Raw genomic sequence first — 20108 nt, forward strand, 5'->3', positions numbered from 1 at the left:
GGATTTCACCCCAAAAATGCCCCAAAACCTCAGGATTTCGCCCCAAAATCCCCCAAAATCCCAGGATTTTGCCCCAAAATGCCCCAAAATCCTGGGATTTCGCCCCCAAAATGCCCCAAAATCCCGGGATTTCGCCCCAAAATCGCTGCTTTCCCGCAGGCTGTTCTACGCGGGGGCGCGGGAGGGCCACCTGCCCGCCCTGCTGGCCATGATCCACCTGCGGCACCGCACGCCCGTGCCCGCCCTGCTCGTCACCGTGAGCGCCCGGATTGGGGCGAAAAACGGGGATTTTGGGAAAAAATCGGGGAAAAAACGGCAAAAAACGGGAAAAAATGGTTAAAAATGGTCAAAAATGGTCCAAAAATGGCTGAAAATGGGGGAAAATGAGGGGAAAAAACGGCACGGAAGTGGGGGGAAATGATGGGGGAAGAGAGTGTGGGACGGGTTTGGGTGGAATTTTGTGGATTTTGGGAAAATTGGGGAGGAAAAGGAAAAAGTTGGGTGAAAAATGGCCAAAAATGGCCCAAAATGGACAAAAATGGCTTAAAATGGCCCAAAAATGGCTGAAAATGGGGGAAAAACGGCACGGAAGTGGGGGGAAATGATGATGGAAGAGAGTGTGGGACGGGTTTGGGTGGAATTCTGGGGGAATTGGGAAAATTGGGGAAAAAAAGGAGAAAATTGGGTGAAAAATGGGGAAAAAAAGGCAAAAAATGGCCAAACATGGGGAAAAACGGGGAAAAAAGGAGAAAAATTTGAGAGATTTTGGCGAAAAATGAGGGGAAAAAGGACAAAAAGGGGTGGGGGAAGAGGATTGGGAGGAATTGAGGAGAAAAGGGGGAAATTTGGGGGAAAACCAGCCAAAAACCGGGCAAAATTTGGGCAAAAAAGGGCAAAAACTTGGGGGAGTGGGCGGGGCTTGGGAGGGGCAGGATTTTGGGGCTGAATCCGGGGATTTTGGGGCTGAATTTGGGGCTGAATTTGGGGCTGAATCCGGGGATTTTGGGGCTGAATTTGGGGCTGATTTTGGGGCTGAATCCGGGGATTTTGGGGCTGAATTTGGGGCTGAATCCAGGGATTTTGGGGCTGAATTTGGGGCTGAATTTGGGGCTGAATCCGGGGATTTTGGAGCTGAATTTGGGGCTGAATCTGGGGATTTTGGGGCTGAATTTGGGGCTGAATCCGGGGATTTTGGGGCTGAATTTGGGACTGAATTTCGGTTTGAATTTGGGGCTGAATCCGGGGATTTTGGGGCTGAATTTGGGGCTGAATTTGGGGCTGAATCCGGGGATTTTGGGGCTGAATTTGGAGCTGAATTTGGGGCTGAATCCGGGGATTTTGGAGCTGAATTTGGGGCTGAATTTGGGGCTGAATCCGGGGATTTTGGGGCTGAATTTGGGGCTGAATTTGGGGCTAAATCCGGGGATTTTGGGGTTGAATTTGGGGCTGAATCCGGGGATTTTGGGGCTGAATTTGGGGCTGAATTTGGGGCTGAATCCGGGGATTTTGGGGCTGAATTTGGGGCTGAATTTGGGGCTGAATCCGGGGATTTTGGGGCTGAATTTGGAGCTGAATTTGGGGCTGAATCCGGGGATTTTGGGGGCGTGGCCGGGTGGGCGTGGCCTCCCCGCTAAGCCCCGCCCCCTGCCCCTCCCCCAGTGCGTCTCCACGCTGCTGATGCTGGTGACGGGCGACATCTACACGCTCATTAATTACGTGGGCTTCGTTAATTACCTCTGGTACGGCGTCACCGTGGCCGGGCTGCTGCTGCTCAGGTGGAGGGAGCCCCACCTGCCCCGCCCCATCAAGGTCAGCCACGCCCCCTTTCCCCTCCCCCCCCCACCCCCCCAAAAAAAAATTCCCGCCGGAAAGCCCCGAAAACGCCGAAAATTCACCCCAAAAAAGTCCCGGATTCCCACGGCGCCCATTCATAAAATCGACTGCTCCTGGCGCCCCCTGCTGGATTCCCACGCTCCCCATTCATAGAAATGGCCGCTCTTAGCGCCCCCTGCTGGATTCCCACGGCGCCCATTCATAAAACCAAGCTCTCTTAGCACCCCCAGTGGATTCCCACGCTCCCCATTCATAGAAATGGCCGCTTTTAGCGCCCCCTGGTGGGTTCCCACGCTCCCCATTCATACAAATGGCCGCTCTTAGCGCCCCCGTTAGGGTTCCCACGGCGCCCATTCATAAGACCGAACGCTCTTGGCGCCCCCAGTGGATTCCCACGCTCTCCATTCATACAAATGAACTCCCCGAGCGCCCCGTTAGGATTCCCATGCTCCCCATTCACGAAACCGAACGCTCTTCGCGCCCCCTGGTGGCTTCCCACGCTCTCCATTCATACAAATGACCGCTCTTTACACCCCCAGTGGATTCCCACGCTCCCCATTCATAAAAACAACCACTCCATCGCCCCCAGTGGATTCCCACGCTCTCCATTCATACAAATGACCGCTCTTAACACCCCCGTTAGGATTCCCACGGCGCCCATTCATAAAACTGAACGGTCTTAGCGCCCTCTGCTGGGTTCCCAAGCTCCCCATTGATAACGAAACCTCTCCTGGGCATTTCCCACGCTCCCCATTCATACAAACGACCTCCCTGAGCGCCCCTGCTGGATTCCCACGCTCTCCATTCATACAAATGACCGCTCCTATCGCCCCCTGGTGGATTCCCACGGTCCCCATTCATAGAAACTACCGCTCTTAGCGCCTCCGTTAGGGTTCCCACACCGCCCATTCATAAAACCCAATGCGCTTAGCGCCCCCAGTGGATTCCCACGCTCCCCATTCATGAAACCGAACGCTCTTGGCGCCCTCTGGAGGATTCCCACGCTCTCCATTCATAGAAATGACTGGTCTTAGCTCCCCCTGGTGGATTCCCACGCTCCCCATTCATAAGAATGGCCGTTCTTAGCGCCCCCGTCAGGATTCACACGCCTCCCATTCATAAAACCGAATGCTCTTCGCGCCCCCAGTGGCTTCCCACGCTCTCCATTCACGAAACTGAGCTCTCCCAGCACCCCCTGCAGGATTCCCATGCTCCCCATTCATAAAACCGAATGCTTTTTGCGCCCCAGTGGATTCCCACGCTCCCCATTCACAAAAAACCGAGCGTTCCCAGCACCCCCTGCTGGACTCCCACGCTCCACATTCACAAAACCGACCACTCCTATCACCCCCAGTGGATTCCCACGCTCCCCATTCACAAAAACCGAGCGTTCCTAGCACCCCCTGCTGGACTCCCACGCTGCCCATTCACAAAACCGACCACTCCTAGCGCCCCCTGCTGCCTTCCCACGCTCTCCATTCATAAAAGTGACCGCTCCTAGCGCCCCTGCTGGATTCCCACGCTCCCCATTCACAAAACCGAACGCTCTTAGCGCCCCCAGTGGATTCCCACGCTCCCCATTCATAGAAATGACCGCTCTTAGCGCCCCCGTCAGGATTCCCACGCCTCCCATTCATAAAACCGAATGCTCTTAGCGCCCCCAGTGGATTCCCACGCTCCCCATTCACAAAACCGACCACTCCTAGCGCCTCCTGCTGCCTTCCCACGCTCTCCATTCACAAAACCGACCACTCCTATCGCCCCCAGTGGATTCCCACGCTCCCCATTCACACAAACGGCCGCTCTCAGCGCCCCCAGTGGATTCCCACGCTCCCCATTCACAAAAACCGAGCGCTCCCACCGCCCCCTGCTGCACTCCCATGCCGCCCCATTCACAAAACCGCCCCCCCCCCACCCCCCCCAGTGCCTTCCCACACCCCCCCCGCCCCCGCCATTCACAAAAAACCCCCGCCCGCCCCTCCCCCGCCCCTCCCCCGCCCCAGGTGAACCTGCTGCTCCCGGTGCTCTACCTGCTCTTCTGGGGGGCGCTGCTGCTGTTCTCGGTGTGGTCCGAGCCCCTGGTCTGCGGCATCGGCCTGGCCATCACGGCCACCGGCGCCCCCGTCTACCTGCTCTGCGTCCGGGGGGGGCCCCGGCCCCCGGCCCTGCGCCGCGCCATGGGTGAGGGGCGGGGGGGAGAGGGGTCTAAAGGGGGTTTGGGGGGCTTTAAAGGGGATTTGGGGGGATTTTGGGGGGAGTTTGGGGGGGATTTGAGGAGGTTTGGGAGGGTTTAAAGGGGATTTGGGGGGATTTGGGGGGGTTTAAAGGGGGTTTTGGGGGGGTTTGGGGGGATTTGGAGGGTTTGGGGGGGTTTTGAGGAGGTTTGGGGGGGTTTGGGGAGGTTTTGGGGGGATTTGGGGGGATTTGAGGAGGTTTGGGGGGTTTAAAGGGAGTTTGGGGGGATTTGAGGAGGTTTGGGGGGAGTTTAAAGGGGATTTGGGGGGATTTGGGGGGGTTTAAAGGGGATTTGGGGGGTTTAAAGAGGGTTTGGGGGGATTTGGGGGGCTTTTGGGGGGATTTGAGGAGGTTTGGGGGGTTTAGGGGGGGTTTAAAGGGAGTTTGGGGGGATTTGGGGGAGGTTTGGGGGGAGTTTAAAGGGGATTTGGGGGGATTTGGGGGGGTTTCAAGGGGGTTTGGGGGGGTTTGGGGGAGGTTTGGGGGGGTTTTGGGGGGATTTGAGGAGGTTTGGGGGGGATTTGAGGAGGTTTGGGGGGGATTTGAGGAGGTTTGGGGGGGTTTAAAGGGAGTTTGGGGGGGCTCGGGGGGGTTTGGGGGCTTTGGGGGGGTTTGGGGGGGCTTAAAGGGGAATTTGGGGGGTTTAAAGGGGGTTTGGGAGGATTTTGGGGGAGTTTGGGGGGATTTGGGGGTTTGGGGGTGTTTGGGGGGATTTGGGGGGGTTTGGGTGGTTTAGGGGGGGTTTAAAGGGAGATTGGGGGGGTTTAAAGGGGATTTGGGGGGATTTTGGGGGGGTTTGGGGGGATTTGAGGAGGTTTGGGGGGTTTGGGGGGGTTAAAGGGAGTTTGGGGGGATTTTGGGGGGGTTTGGGGGGATTTGAGGAGGTTTGGGGGGTTTGGGGAGGTTTTGGGGGGGTTTGGGGTGGATTAGAGGAGGTTTGGGGGGTCATGGGGGGTTTAAAGGGAGTTTGGGGGGGTTTGGGGGGATTTGGGGGGATTTGGGGGGGTTCGGGTGGGTTACGGGGGGTTTCAAGGGGATTTGGGGGATTTGGGGAGTTTTGGGGTGGATTTTGGGGGGATTTGAGGAGGTTTGGGGGATTTGGGGGGGATTTGGGAGGATTTTGGGGGAATTTAAGGGGGGGATTTTTTTGGGGGTGGGGGGCAGGGGGGGGGGGGTTTCCGGGGTGGAATTTTGGGGCGTTTTCCCAACATTTTGGGGGTCTCCGCGGTTCGTTCTTTTTTTTTTTTTTTTTTTTTTTTTTTTTTTTCCTTTTTGGGGGGGGAGGGGCTCGAGGGTGGGGAGGGGGGGGAGGGGCTCTCACACCCCCTCCCCCCTCCCCCCTCCCCCCTCCCCCCCACAGCCTCCCTGACCCGCTTCGGGCAGCGCCTCCTGCTCGTGGTCTACCCGGCGGGGGGGGGAGGGGCCGAGGACGACCCCTCCCCCTTCCAGGACCCCCCAAAACGCCCCTCCCCCCCCCTGACCCCTCCCCCACCCCCCCTCCCCCCCCACAGTGCCTTAAAAAGAGGAGGGGGCGTGGCTTTTTTGGGGAAGCCACGCCCTCTTTGTGACGTCACGGGGCAGAGCCGGCTCCGCCCCTCCCCCCCCTCCTCCTCTCCCCCCCCTCCCCAATTTTGGGGGAGGGGGGAGGGGGCGTGGCCTCGTTGTGGGCGGGGCTCGTTGTGAATAAAAAAAAATTCCTTTGGCAGAAAAAATTAAAAAAAAAAAAAAAAAATTTAAGTCTCGGTGGTTTTGGGTTTTTTTTTTTTTTAATCTTTTCCGTCGGTTTTTTGCCCCCCAAAAAATAAAAATAAAATCCCGGGAATTTTCCGCCGTTTTATTTATTTTTTTTTATTATTAATCTTTTCCGTCGTTTTATTTATTTTTTTTTTATTATTAATCTTTTCCTTCGGTTTTTTGCCCCCAAAAAATAAAATAAAATCCCGGGAATTTTCCGTCGTTTTTTTGTTTTTTTTTTTTTTTTCCCCAACTTTTTTATTTTATTTTATTTTATTTTATTTTTTTATTTTTTTAGAAATTTTTTTTTTTTAATTTTTTAAAATTTTTTTAAATTTTTTTTTTTAATTTTTAAAAATTTTTTTTTTTTTACGGGAATTCCCCCCCCCCTCCCCCCCCCCCAACTTTCTCACGGCAACCGCCGAGCTCCACCGGAAACTCACGAAACCTTCCGGAGATACCCGAACCTTTCCCGGAAGTTCCCCCCCCCCTTAAAAAACCCCACGACAACAACCGGAAACCCCCGAGAACAACCGGAAACCCCCGAGAACAACCGAAGAGCCAACGGGCAGCACCGAAAACCTCCGAGCGAGCGTCGGAAACACCCGAAGGGACCGCGCGGAAGTTGCCGAAGCCGCGTCCGGAAGCGGCCGAAGGCGCAGCGCAAGCGGCGCCACACCAAGATGGCGGACGGGGAGGAGGTGACTCTGGACGGGCGGCCGCTGCATCTGCTCCGCGTCGCCGACCTCAAGGCGGCCCTGGAGCAGCGGGGACTCGCCAAGAGCGGCCAGAAAAGCGCCCTGATCAAGCGGCTGCGAGGGGTGAGCGGAAATCCCGGCCCCGGGAGCGGCGGCGGCGGCGGCGGCGGCGGCGGCGGCGGCGGGGGGGAGAGGCCGCCGTGAGGGGAGGCTGTGAGGGGGAGGGAGGGCGGGAAAATGGCGGCGCATGCGCGGGAAGCGTGAGGTGAGGAGGGGGGGAGGGGGGGGGGGGAAGGTTCCCCTCAGGATTTTCCCGCCAACGCATGAGGGGAGAAGGGGGAGGGGGGGGGAGAGATTTGGGGTGAAAAAAGGCGTTTTTGGGGGCGTTGGAGGTTGGGGAGGAGGGTGAGGGTGAGTTGAGTTGAGGGGCGGGGGGGGGGTTGGGGTGGGGAGTTGTGAGGGGAGGGGTTTTGGCGGGAAGGGCGTGAGGGGGGGTTTGGGGTGAAAGTGAGGGGTTTTGGGTAAAAGTGAGGGGTTTTGGGGTTAAAAGGGAGGGGTTTTGGGGTTAAAAGGGAGGGGTTTTGGGGTGAAAGTGAGGGGTTTGGGGGGAAAGTGGATTTGGGGTAAAAGTGAGGGGATTTGGGGTAAAAGTGAGGGGATTTGGGGTTAAAAGTGAGGAGTTTGGGGTGAATGTGGATTTGGGGTAGAAGTGAGGGATTTGGGGTCAAACTAAGGGGATTTGGGGTAAAAGTGAGGGGATTTGGGGTTAAAAGTGAGGGGATTGGGGTGAAAGTGGATTTGGGGTTAAAAGGGAGGGGTTTTGGGGTGAATGTGAGGGGTTTGGGGGTAAAAGTGAGGGGTTTGGGGGGAAAGTGGATTTGGGGTAAAAGTGAGGGGATTTGGGGTAAAAGTGAGGGGATTTGGGGTTAAAAGTGAGGGGTTTGGGGTGAATGTGGATTTGCGGTGAAAGAGGGGTTTTGGGGTGAAAGTGAGGGGTTTTGGGATTAAAAGGGAGGGGATTTGGGGTTAAAAGTGAGGGGATTGGGGTGAAAGTGGATTTGGGGTGAAAGTGAGGGGTTTTGGGGTAAAAGTGAGGGGATTTGGGGTGAAAAGTGAGGGGTTTTGGGGTTAAAAGGGAGGGGATTTGGGGTGAATGTGGATTTGGGGTGAAAGTGAGGGGTTTGGGGTTAAAAGTGAGGGGTTTGGGGTGAAAGTGGATTTGGGGTAAAAGTGAGGGATTTGGGGTGAAAGTGAGGGGATTTGGGGTGAAAAGGAGGGGTTTGGGGTGAAAAGGAGGGGTTTTGGGGGGTTTGAGTGAAAGTGAGGGATTTGGGGTAAAAAGTGAGGGGTTTTAGGGTAAAACTGAGGGGATTTGGGGTGAAAGTGAGGTTTTTTGGGGGTTTTGGGGAGTCGGAAAGTTCGGCGGAGGTTTGGGGTGAAAAAGAGGATTTTTGGGGTTTTGAGGTGGAAGTGGCGGAAAGTTTGGAGAAGTTTGGGGTGAAAAGGAGGATTTTTTGGGGTTTGGGGTAAAAGTGAGGGGATTTGAGGTAAAAAGGAGGGTTTCGGGGGATTGGGGTAAAAGTGGAGGGATTTGGGGTAAAAGTGAGGGGATTTGGGGAAAAACTGAGGGGATTTGGGGTCAAAGTGAGGGGATTTGGGGTCAAAGTGATGCGTTTGGCGAATTCGAGGGAAATTCTGAGGCGATTTGAGGTGAAAGTGGCGATTTTTGTGAGTTTGAGGGAAGAGCTGAGGCGATTTGAGGCTAAATCCTCATTTTTCAGCTGTTTCTGAGGGGATTTGGGGTCAAAGTCGCGGATTTTGGGGGGTTTTGAGGCAAAAATCCTGATTTTGTTGCTGTTTTGAGGCGATTTGTGGGGAAAAAATGCCATTTTTGGGCATTTTGTGAGGGGATTTGGGACAAAAATGCCAATTTTGGGCACTTTGTGAGGGGATTTGAGGCCAAAATCCCAATTTTGGGAATTTTGTGAGGGGATTTGAGGCAAAAATCTCAATTTTGGTCACTTTGTGAGGAGATTTGAGGTGAAAAATGCCAATTTTTGGCATTTTGTGAGGAGATTTGGGGTGAAAATGCCAATTTTGGGCACTTTGTGAGGGGATTTGAGGCAAAAATCCCAGTTTTGGGCTCTTTGTGAGGAGATTTGAGGCAAAAATCCCAATTTTGGTCACTTTGTGAGGAGATTTGAGGCAAAAATGCCAATTTTTGGGCTCTTTGTGAGGAGATTTGAGGCAAAAATGCCAATTTTTGGCATTTTGTGAGGAGATTTGAGGTGAAAATGCCAATTTTGGACATTTTGTGAGGGGATTTGAGGCAAAAATTCCGATTTTGGGCATTTTGTGAGGGGATTTGAGGCAAAAATCCCAATTTTGGACATTTTGTGAGGGGATTTGAGGCAAAAATGCCAATTTTGGGCACTTTGTGAGGGGATTTGAGGCAAAAATCCCAATTTTGGACATTTTGTGAGGGGATTTGAGGCAAAAATGCCAATTTTGGGCACTTTGTGAGGGGATTTGAGGCAAAAATGCCAATTTTGGTCACTTTGTGAGGAGATTTGAGGCAAAAATGCCAATTTTTGGCATTTTGTGAGGAGATTTGAGGTGAAAATGCCAATTTTGGACATTTTGTGAGGGGATTTGAGGCGAAAATGCCAATTTTGGGCACTTTGTGAGGGGATTTGAGGCAAAAATTCCGATTTTGGGCACTTTGTGAGGGGATTTGAGGCCAAAATCTCAATTTTGGGCATTTTGTGAGGAGATTTGAGGCGAAAATGCCAATTTTGGGCATTTTGTGAGGGGATTTGAGGCAAAAATCCCAATTTTGGACACTTTGTGAGTGGATTTGAGGCAAAAATGCCAATTTTGGGCACTTTGTGAGGGGATTTGAGGCAAAAATGCCAATTTTGGGCACTTTGTGAGGGGATTTGAGGCAAAAATGCCAATTTTGGACATTTTGTGAGGGGATTTGAGGCAAAAATGCCAATTTTGGGCACTTTGTGAGGGGATTTGAGGCAAAAATGCCAATTTTGGACATTTTGTGAGGGGATTTGAGGCAAAAATCCCAATTTTGGGCATTTTGTGAGGGGATTTGAGGCAAAAATGCCAATTTTGGTCACTTTGTGAGGAGATTTGAGGCAAAAATCCCAGTTTTGGGCTCTTTGTGCAGGGATTTGGGGCAAAAATCAGAGTTTTTGGGGCAATTTGAGTCAGAAATGTTGGGTTTTCGTGCAGTTCTGGTGGATTTGGGGCAAATTTTGAGGGTTTTGGGGAGAAATTCGGGGATTTTGGGGGCGGGAGGGGTTTAAATGAGTAAATGAATAAAAAATGTGATTTTTGGAAGGGCTGAATTTCCCTAAATCCCCCCAAATTCAGGCGCTGATGTTGGAGAACCTCCAGAAGCACTCGAGCCCCCACCCCACCTTCCAGCCCAACTCCCAGGTGAGACCCAAAATCCCCTGAATTTCACCCAAAAAAAGGGCGAAAAAATGGGGAAAAAATTCCCGAAAAAATCCCCAAATGAGCCCAAAAATTTGGGAATTCTCTGTTTTGGGGCGTTTTTGGGGGAGAAGAGCTTCAGTGGAAAGGAGACAGAGCCCGGAAAATCCCTGAAAAGTGGGAAAAAATGGGAAAAAACGGCAAAAAAAAAGCAAAAAAAAGGGAAAAAATGCCAAAAAAAATTCCCCAAAAATGGGGAAAAATTCCCAAAAATCCCCAAATGGTCCCAAAATTTTGGGAATTCTCATTTTGAGTCATTTTGGGGCAGAACGGCTTCACTGGACACCACCCAGACCCCATAAAATCCCGGAAAAAATAGGAAAAAATGTGAAAAAAATGTGAAAAAATGCCAAAAAAACGCCAAAAAAAAAGGGAGAAAACCCCCGAAAAAATTCCCCAAAAAATGGGAAAAAATTCCCCAAAAATCCCCAAACGCTCCCAAAAATTTGGGAATTCTCATTTTGGGTCAGAACAGCTTCACTGGACACGAGCCAGACCCCACAAATTGGTGGGAAAATGGGAAAAAATGGGAAAAAATGCGAAAAATGCGCGAAAAAACGCAAAAAAATGGGGGAAAAAAGGAAAAAAACTCCCAAAAAATGGGAAAAAATTCCCAAAAATCCCAAATGATCCCAAAACTTTGGGAATTCTCATTTTGGGGCAGAACAGCTTCACTTGACACCAGCCAGACCCCATAAATTGGTGAAAAAAATAAGAAAAAATGGGAAAAAATGCGAAAAAAATTCCCCAAAAAAGGGAAAAAAATGCAAAAAAATTCCCAAAAAATGGGAAAAAATTCCCAAAAATCCCAAAATGATCCCAAAAATTTGGGAATTCCCATTTTGGGTCATTTTGGGGTAGAACGGCTTCACTGGAAACCGGCCAGACCCCACAAATTGGGGGAAAAAATGCGAAAAAAATGCAAAAAACCGCAAAAAAACCTGCAAAAAAAATGGGGAAAAAATGCAAAAAAATTCCCCAAAAATGGGAAAAAATTCCCAAAAATCCCAAATGATCCCATAAATTTGGGAATTCTCATTTTGGGTCAGAACAGCTTCACTGGACACCAGCCAGACCTTGTCAAACCCCGGAAAAAATGGGAAAAAATGTGAAAAAAACGCCGAAAAAAAGGGAAAAAAACCCCGAAAAAATCCCAAAAAATGGGAAAAAATTCCCAAAAATCCCCAAACGCTCCCAAAAATTTGGGAATTCTCATTTTGGGTCATTTTGGGGTAGAACAGCTTCACTTGGCACCAGCCAGACCCCACAAATTGGTGGAAAAATGGGAAAAAAATGGGAAAAAATGCAAAAAAAATCCCCCAAAAATAGGGAAAAATTGCAAAAAAAATCCCAAAAAATGGGAAAAAAATTCCCAAAAATCCCAAATGATCCCAAAAATTTGGGAATTCCCATTTTGGGTCATTTTGGGGTAGAACGGCTTCACTGGAAACCGGCCAGACTCCACAAATTGGGGGAAAAAATGCGAAAAAAATGCAAAAAACCGCAAAAAAACCTGCAAAAAAAATGGGGAAAAAATGCAAAAAAATTCCCCAAAAATGGGAAAAAATTCCCAAAAATCCCAAATGATCCCATAAATTTGGGAATTCTCATTTTGGGTCAGAACAGCTTCACTGGACACCAGCCAGACCTTGTCAAACCCTGGAAAAAATGGGAAAAAATGCGAAAAAAATGCGAAAAACCGCAAAAAAACCTCAAAAAAAATGGGGAAAAAATGCAAAAAAATTCCCCAAAAATGGGAAAAAATTCCCAAAAATCCCAAATGATCCCATAAATTTGGGAATTTTCATTTTGGGTCAGAACAGCTTCACTGGACACCAGCCAGACCTTGTCAAACCCCAGAAAAAATGGGAAAAAAAATGCAAAGAAAAGCCAAAAAAACGCAAAAAAAAAGGGAAAAAACCCCCGAAAAAATCCCAAAAAATGGGAAAAAAATCCCAAAAATCCCAAACGCTCCCAAAAATTTGGGAATTCTCATTTTGGGTCATTTTGGGGTAGAACAGCTTCACTTGGCACCAGCCAGACCCCATAAATTGGTGGAAAAAATGCGAAAAAAATGAAAAAAAAACGCAAAAAAACCTGCAAAAAATAGGGAAAAAAATGCAAAAAAATTCCCCAAAAATGGGAAGAAATTCCCCAAAATCCCAAATGATCCCAAAAATTTGGGAATTCTCATTTTGGGGCAGAACAGCTTCACTGGACACCAGCCAGACCTTGTCAAACCCCGGAAAAAATGGGAAAAAATGCGAAAAAAATGTGAAAAAATGCAAAAAAATTACCAAAAAAATAGGAAAAAATTGCAAAAAAATTCCCAAAAAATGGGAAAAAATTCCCAAAAATCCCAAATGATCCCAAAAATTTGGGAATTCTCATTTTGGGGCAGAACAGCTTCACTGGACACCAGCCAGACCTTGTCAAACCCTGGAGAAAATGGGAAAAAATGCGAAAAAAAAGCGAAAAAATGCAAAAAAATTCCCAAAAAAATAGGAAAAAATTGCCAAAAAATTCCCAAAAAATGGGAAAAAATTCCCAAAAATCCCCAAACGCTCCCAAAACTTTGGGAATTCTCATTTTGGGTCAGAACAGCTTCACTGGACACCAGCCAGACCTTGTCAAACCCCGGAAAAAATGGGAAAAAATCCGAAAAAAATGCGAAAAAATGCAAAAAAATTCCCAAAAAAATAGGAAAAAATTGCCAAAAAATTCCCAAAAAATGGGAAAAAATTCCCAAAAATCCCAAATGATCCCAAAAATTTGGGAATTCTCATTTTGGGGCAGAACAGCTTCACTGGACACCAGCCAGACCTTGTAAAACCCCGGAAAAAATGGGAAAAAATGCGAAAAAAATGTGAAAAAACGCAAAAAAATTCCCAAAAAAATAGGAAAAAATTGCCAAAAAATTCCCAAAAAATGGGAAAAAATTCCCAAAAATCCCAAATGATCCCAAAAATTTGGGAATTCTCATTTTGGGGCAGAACAGCTTCACTGGACACCAGCCAGACCTTGTAAAACCCCGGAAAAAATGGGAAAAAATGGGAAAAAAATGCGAAAAAACGCAAAAAAATTCCCAAAAAAATAGGAAAAAATTGCCAAAAAATTCCCAAAAAATGGGAAAAAATTCCCAAAAATCCCCAATGATCCCAAAATTTTGGGAATTCTCCTTTTTTGCCCCCAGATGGGCGAGGCCATGGGCCAGAACAGCATCATCAAGCAGTACCTGGAGAAGCAGCAGGAGCTGCTCCAGCAGCGCCGGGACCCCCCCGAGGCTCAGGGTGAGACCCCAAAACCGCCCGAATTCGCCCCAAAACCGCCGGGATTCGCCCCAAAACCCGGCCCTGGAACCGCCCCTTTGTCGGCAGCGGCGCCGGAGGAGCCGGGGGAGGAGGAGGAGGAGGAGGAGGAGGAGGAAGGAGCGGCCAGGAGGGAGCGGCGCAGGGCGGTGAGGAGGGGGAATTTGGGGGGTTTTGGGGGGTTTTGGGGGATTTTGGGGGGATTTGGGGGGATTTTGGGGGGTTTTGGGGGAATTTTGGGGGTTTTTGAAGGGAATTTTGGGGGATTTTGGGGAGTTTTGGGGGAATTTTGGGGGTTTTTGAAGGGAATTTTGGGGGTTTTTGAAGGGAATTTGGGGGGGTTTTGTGGGGATTTTGGGGTTTTTGAGGGATTTTTGGGGGGATTTGGGGGTTTTGAGGGAATTTTGGGGGGATTTTGAGGAAATTTGGGGGATTTGAGGGAATTTTGGGGGTTTTTGAAGGGAATTTTGGGGGGTTTTGAGGAAATTTGGGGGATTTGAGGGAATTTTGAGGGTTTTTGAAGGGAATTTTGGGGGGTTTTGGGGGGATTTTGGGGATTTTGGGGGGTTTTTGGGGAGTTTTGGGGGAATTTGGGGGGTTTTTGAAGGGGATTTTGGGGAGTTTTGGGGGAATTTTGGGGTTTTTGAGGGGGTTTTGGGGAATTTTTGGGGGGATTTGGGGGTTTTGAGGGAATTTTGGGGGGATTTTGAGGAAATTTGGGGGATTTGAGGGAATTTTGAGGGTTTTTGAAGGGAATTTTGGGGGGTTTTGTGGGGATTTTGGGGTTTTTGAAGGGAATTTTGGGGGATTTTGGGGGGATTTTGGGGTTTTTGAGGGGGTTTTGGGGGATTTTTGGGGGGATTTGGGGAATTTTGGGGGTTTTTGTGGGAATTTTGAGGGGTTTTGAAGGGAATTTTGGGGGTTTTTGAGGAGTTTTGGGGGTTTTTGAAGGGAATTTTGGGGGTTTCTGTGGGGATTTGGAGGATTTTTTGGAGGGGATTTTGGGGATTTATGGGGGGATTTTGAGGGTTTTTGGGGAGTTTTGGGGTTTTTGAGGGAATTTTGGGGGATTTTGAGGAGTTTTGGGGGTTTTGTGGGAATTTTGGGGGTTTTTGTGGGAATTTTGAGGGTTGTTTGGAGGGGATTTTGGGGGTTTTTGAAGGGAATTTTGGGGGAATTTTGGGGAGTTTTGGGGGTTTTGGGGGAGTTTTCGGGGTTTTTGAAGGGGTTTTTGGGGAGTTTTAGGGAATTTTGGGGGAATTTTGGGGATTTTTGGGGGAATTTTGGGGGTTTTGGGGGGTTTTGTGGGGATTTTGGGGGTTTTTGAAGGGAATTTTGGGGGCTTTTTGGGGAGGTTGGGGGGTTTTTGGGGGGAATTTTGGGGATTTTTGAGGGGAATTTTGGGGTTTTTGAGGGGGCTTGGGGGGATTTGGGGGTTTTGGGGGGAATTTTGGGGATTTTTGAGGGTTTTTGAAGGGAATTTTGGGGGGTTTTGGGGGAATTTTGGGTTTTTTTTGGAGGGGATTTTGGGGATTTATGGGGGATTTTGGGGTTTTTTGGGGAGTTTTGGGGGTTTTGGGGGAATTTTGGGGGTTTTGAGGGAATTTTGGGGGGTTTTGGGGGGAATTTGGGGGTTTTTGAGGGGGTTTTGGGGGATTTGAGGAGTTTTGGGGGTTTTTGAAGGGAATTTTGGGGGTTTTTGAGGAGTTTTGGGGGGTTTTTGAAGGGGATTTTGGGGGGGTTTTGGGGGGTAATTTTGAGGGTTTTTGAAGGGAATTTTGGGGGGATTTTGGGGGGAATTTTGGGGTTTTTGAGGGGGTTTTGGGGGATTTTTGGGGGGATTTGGGGAGTTTTGGGGGGTTTTGTGGGAATTTTGAGGGTTTTTGAAGGGAATTTTGGGGGGTTTTGGGGGGAATTTTGAGGGTTTTTGTGGGAATTTTGAGGGGTTTTGAAGGGAATTTTGGGGGTTTTTGAGGAGTTTTGGGGGTTTTTGAAGGGAATTTTGGGGGTTTCTGTGGGGATTTGGAGGATTTTTTGGAGGGGATTTTGGGGATTTATGGGGGGATTTTGAGGGTTTTTTGGGGAGTTTTGGGGTTTTTGAGGGAATTTTGGGGGTTTTGGGGGGAGTTTTGCGGGGATTTTGGGGGGAATTCTGGGGATTTTGGGGAAATTTTGGGGGTTTTTGTGGGAATTTTGAGGGTTGTTTGGAGGGGATTTTGGGGATTTATGGGGAATTTTGGGGGTTTTTGAAGGGAATTTTGGGGGAATTTTGGGGAGTTTTGGGGGTTTTGGGGGAGTTTTCGGGGTTTTTGAAGGGGTTTTTGGGGAGTTTTAGGGAATTTTGGGGGAATTTTGGGGATTTTTGGGGGAATTTTGGGGGTTTTTGGGGGGTTTTGTGGGGATTTTGGGGGTTTTTGAAGGGAATTTTGGGGGGTTTTGGGGGAATTTTGGGGTTTTTTTGGAGGGGATTTTGGGGATTTATGGGGGATTTTGGGGTTTTTTGGGGAGTTTTGGGGGTTTTTGAGGAGTTTTGGGGGTTTTTGAAGGGAATTTTGGGGGTTTTTGGGGGTAATTTTGTAGGTTTTTGAAGGGAATTTTGGGGGGAATTTTGGGGGTTTTTGAGGGAATTTTGGGGGGTTTTGGGGGAATTTTGGGGAGTTTTGGGGGGATTTTGGGGTTTTTGAGGGGGTTTTGGGGGATTTTTGGGGGGATTTGGGGAGTTTTGGGGGTTTTGAGGGAATTTTGGGGGGATTTTGAGGAAATTTGGGGGATTTGAGGGAATTTTGGGGGTTTTTGAGGAGTTTTGGGGGTTTTTGAGGGAATTTTGGGGGGTTTTGTGGGGAATTTTGGGGGTTTTGGGGAGTTTGGGGATTTTTGTGGGAATTTTGAGGGTTTTTGAAGGGAATTGTGGGGGGTTTTGTGGGGATTTTGAGGGTTTTTTGGAGGGGATTTTGGGGATTTATGGGGGATTTTGGGGGAAATTATGGGAGTTTTGGGGATTTTTGGGGGGAATTTGGGGATTTCTGAGGGAATTTTTAGGGGTTTTGTGGGGATTTTGGGGGGAGTTTTGGGGGTTTTTGGGGAATTTTGGGGGTTTTGTGGGGATTTGGGGATTTTTGGGGGTTTTGGGGGAGTATTGGGGATTTTGGGGGATTTTGGGGATTTTTGGGAGGAATTTTGTGGTTTTTGAGGGGATTTTGAGGAGATTTTGGTTTTTTGGGGGGGGATTTTGGGCATTTTGGGGGGATTTTGGGGGTTTTTGGAGGGATTTTGGGGGTTTTGGGGGGAATTTTGGGAGGAATTTTGGTTTTGTTTCTTTGTTTCATTTTGGGGGTTTCCTTTCATTTTTGGGGATTTTCCTGTGATTTTTTTGGGTTTTTTTTGTTTAATTTGAGTTTTTTTGTTTAATTTGAGTTTTTTTGTTTAATTTGGGTTTTTTTCTTTAATTTGGCTTTTTTGTTTCATTTTGATGTTTTTTGTTTAATTTTTGTTCGGTTTTTTTTTTAAATTTTGGGGTTTTTGGTTCATTTTTCGGGATTCACCTGAGATTTTTTGGGATTTTTTTGGTCTAATTTGGGGTTTTTTTGTTAACTTTTGGGGTTTTTGGTTTAATTTCAGGGGATTTTTGTTCATTTTTTGTTATTTTTTTGTTTAATTTTGGTTTTTTTTTGTTTTATTTTGAGGTTTTTTGGTTAATTTGGGGAGTTTTGTTTAATTTTCATGGGTTTTGGGTGAAATTCCCCCATTTTGGGCCCTTTTTTCCCCATTTTTGGGTGGATTTTCCACATTTTTGGGTGAAATTCCCTCATTTTCGATCAAATTTCCCCATTTTTTGGGTAGAATTGCCCCATTTTGGGTTAAATTCCTCCATTTTGGGGTGAAATTCCTCCATTTTGGGTGAATTTCCCCATTTTTGGATGAATTTTCCCCGTTTTGGGGTCGATTTTGCCATTTTTGGGTCGAATTTCCCCATTTTGGGTTAAATTCCCCCAGTTTTGGGTCAATTTCCCCATTTTTGGGTGAAATTCCTCCATTTTGGGTGGAAATTTCCCATTTTTGGGTCAATTTCCTCATTTTTGAGTGAAATTTCTCCATTTTGGGGCAAATTTCCCCATTTTTGGGTTAAATTCCCCCATTTTTGGGTGGATTGCCTCATTTTTTGGGTAAAATGTCCCAATTTTGGGTTAAATTCCTCCATTTTGGGCAAATTTCCCCATTTTGGGTGGAATTTCCCCATTTGTGTTGGAATTTCTCCATTTTTGGGTGCATTTTCCCCATTTTTGGGTAGAATTTACCCATTTTGGGTGAAATTTCCCCATTTTTTGGGTCGATTTCCCCCATTTTTGGTGAAATTCCTCCATTTTGGGCAAATTTCCCCCTTTTTGGGTGAAATTCCTCCATTTTGGGTGGAATTTCCCCATTTTGGGGTCGATTTCCTCGTTTTTGGGCAAAATTCCTCAGGTTTTGGGTGAAATTCCTCCATTTTGGGTGGAAATTTCCATTTTTGGGGGGAATTTCCCCATTTTTGTGTTGATTTCCCCATTTCTGGCTCGATTTCCTCATTTTTGGGCAGAATTTCCCCATTTTGGGTTAAAACCCTCCATTTTTGGGTGAAATTCCTCCATTTGGGGTGAATTTCCCCATTTTGGGGCAAATTTCCCCATTTTTGGGTAGAAGTCGCCCATTTTGGATTAAATTCCCTCATTTTTGGGTCGATTTCCCCCATTTTGGGTGAAATTCCTCCATTTTAGGGTCAATTTCCTCCATTTTTGGATGGAATTCCCCCAGTTTGGGGCAAATTTCCTCGTTTTTGGGTCGCTTTCCCCATTTTTGGGTGGAAATTGCCCATTTTTGGATGAATTTCCCCATTCTGGGGTGAAATTCCTCAGTTTCGGGGCAAATTTCCCCATTTTTGGGCAGAATTTCCCCATTTTGGGTTAAATTCCTCCATTTTGGGTGGAAATTCCCCATTTTTGGGTGACATTCTCTCCTTTGGGGTTAAATTCGTCGATTTTGGGGTCAATTTCCCCATTTTTGGGAGGAAATTTCCCATTTTCGGGTCAATTCCCCCATTTTGGGGTCGATTTCCCCCATTTTTGGGTGAAATTCTTCCATTTTGGTTCAATTTCCCCATTTTGGGGTCAATTCCTCCATTTTTGGGTTAAATTCCTCCATTTTGGGGTCGATTTCCCCCCATTTTCAGCCAAAATTCTTCCATTTTGGGCAAATTTCTGCATTTTGGGTGGAATTTCCTCGTTTGTGTTGGAATTTCTTCACTTTTGGCTGAAATCTCCCCATTTTTGGGTCGATTTCCTCCTTTTTTGGGTCGATTTCCTCCTTTTTTGGGTCGATTTCCTCCTTTTGGGCTGAATTTCTCCATTTTGGGTGGAAATTTCCCATTTTTGGGTCAATTCCCCCATTTTTGGGTGGAAATTTCCCATTTTTAGGTTCAATTCCCCCATTTTTGGGTCGATTTCCCCCATTTTTTGGGCTGAAATCCCTCCGTTTTGGGACAAATTTCCCCAGTTTTTTCGCCTCTTCCCTCCCTCCCCATTTCCGGGCCCATCCCCCCCACAGCTTTAACTCAAATCTCCCGTTTTTCCCCCCAAATTTCCTCCTCTTTCACCCCTCCCCCACCTCAGACCCGCTCGGCCCCGCCCCCCGACCCCGCCCCCGAGCTCGGCCCCGCCCCCCGCGCCGGCCGCCGCCGCCCCGCCCCCCACTCGGGGGCGGCCGAGGAGGAGGAGGAGGAGGAGGAGGAGGAAGAGGAGGACGAGGAGGAAGAGGAAGACGAGGAGGACGAGGAAGAAACCCCAAAACCGCCCGAAAAAGCCCCAAAACCGCCGCAGGAAGAGGCGGGGCCTAACCCGGAAGCGACCGCGGTGAAACAGGAAGAGGCGGGGTCCAAACCGGAAGAGGCGGAGCTCAAACCGGAAGTGGCGGGGGAGAGCAAACCGGAAGCGACGGAGATCAAACAGGAAGCGGAGGTGGCGAAACCGGAAGTGGAGGAGAGACGAGAGGAGGAGGAGGAGGAGGAGAGGAACCAGGAAGTGCCCGAGGAAACGGCGCCCCCTAGCGAGGCCTCCCCCGCCGCAGCGCCCCCTGGCGGCCGCAGCCCCTCCCCTCCCCCACTCCCCCCGCCAGAGAAGGGGGAGGGGCTCCCGGAAGAGGGGGAGGGGCCTAAAATGGAGGAAGAGGAAGAGGAGGAGCCCCTCCCCCCCTCGCTGAGCGCCGAGGCCCCTCCCCCACCCCGCCCCTCCCCCCCTTCCTCCTCCTCTTCCTCCTCCTCCTCCTCCTCCTCCTCTTCCTGCCCCTCCCCCCACGGGCCGGCCTCACCTGCGGGGGGGGCTCAGGTGAGTCACGTGGGGTGGGGGAGGGGGTGGGGGAGGGGCGTGGGACCCCCCCCCCCAATCGAGGCTGATTTTGGTTTGTTCCGCCAGGAGGGGGGAGGGGCAGCGGCGGGAGAGCCCCAAGGAGGAGAGGTGAGCGGGGGAGGGGCCCTTAAATGGGGCTGGGGTCCTTTAAGGGGTCTGGGGTCCTTTAAGGGGTCCCTAAAATGGGGCTGGGGGGTCCCAAAATGGGTCTGGGGTCCTTTTTGGGGTCCCTAAATGGGGTTGGGATCGATTTTGGGGGTCCCTAAAATGGGGCTGGGGGGTCCCAAAATGGGTCTGGGGTCCTTTAAGGGGTCCTAAAATGGGGCTGGGGTCGATTTTTGGGGTGAGGGGTCCGTAAATGGGGCTGGGGTCCTTTAAGGGGTTTGGGGTCCCCAAAATTGGTCTGGGGGGTCCTT

The 20108-nt window shown here is 49.1% G+C and overlaps 1 protein-coding gene across 1 annotated transcript in view; it reads left to right on the forward strand.

The window, feature by feature from the left end:
• The window catches only part of LOC138100726 (large neutral amino acids transporter small subunit 2-like), a 59778-nt gene extending 39916 nt beyond the window's left edge, over nt 1-19862 (forward strand). The window contains exons 8-17 of the mRNA XM_068998578.1: nt 160-256; nt 1660-1809; nt 3837-4014; nt 5429-5578; nt 6229-6623; nt 9888-9953; nt 13204-13300; nt 13388-13467; nt 18961-19671; nt 19845-19862. Coding sequence (XP_068854679.1) covers nt 160-256; nt 1660-1809; nt 3837-4014; nt 5429-5578; nt 6229-6623; nt 9888-9953; nt 13204-13300; nt 13388-13467; nt 18961-19671; nt 19845-19862 — 1942 coding nt within the window. The remainder of the gene's footprint in view (nt 1-159; nt 257-1659; nt 1810-3836; nt 4015-5428; nt 5579-6228; nt 6624-9887; nt 9954-13203; nt 13301-13387; nt 13468-18960; nt 19672-19844) is intronic.
• Nucleotides 19863-20108: the final 246 nt, after the last annotated feature.

The sequence above is a fragment of the Aphelocoma coerulescens genome, unplaced genomic scaffold (assembly GCF_041296385.1).
Source record: "Aphelocoma coerulescens isolate FSJ_1873_10779 unplaced genomic scaffold, UR_Acoe_1.0 HiC_scaffold_138, whole genome shotgun sequence".
Taxonomy (NCBI): Eukaryota; Metazoa; Chordata; class Aves; order Passeriformes; family Corvidae; genus Aphelocoma; species Aphelocoma coerulescens.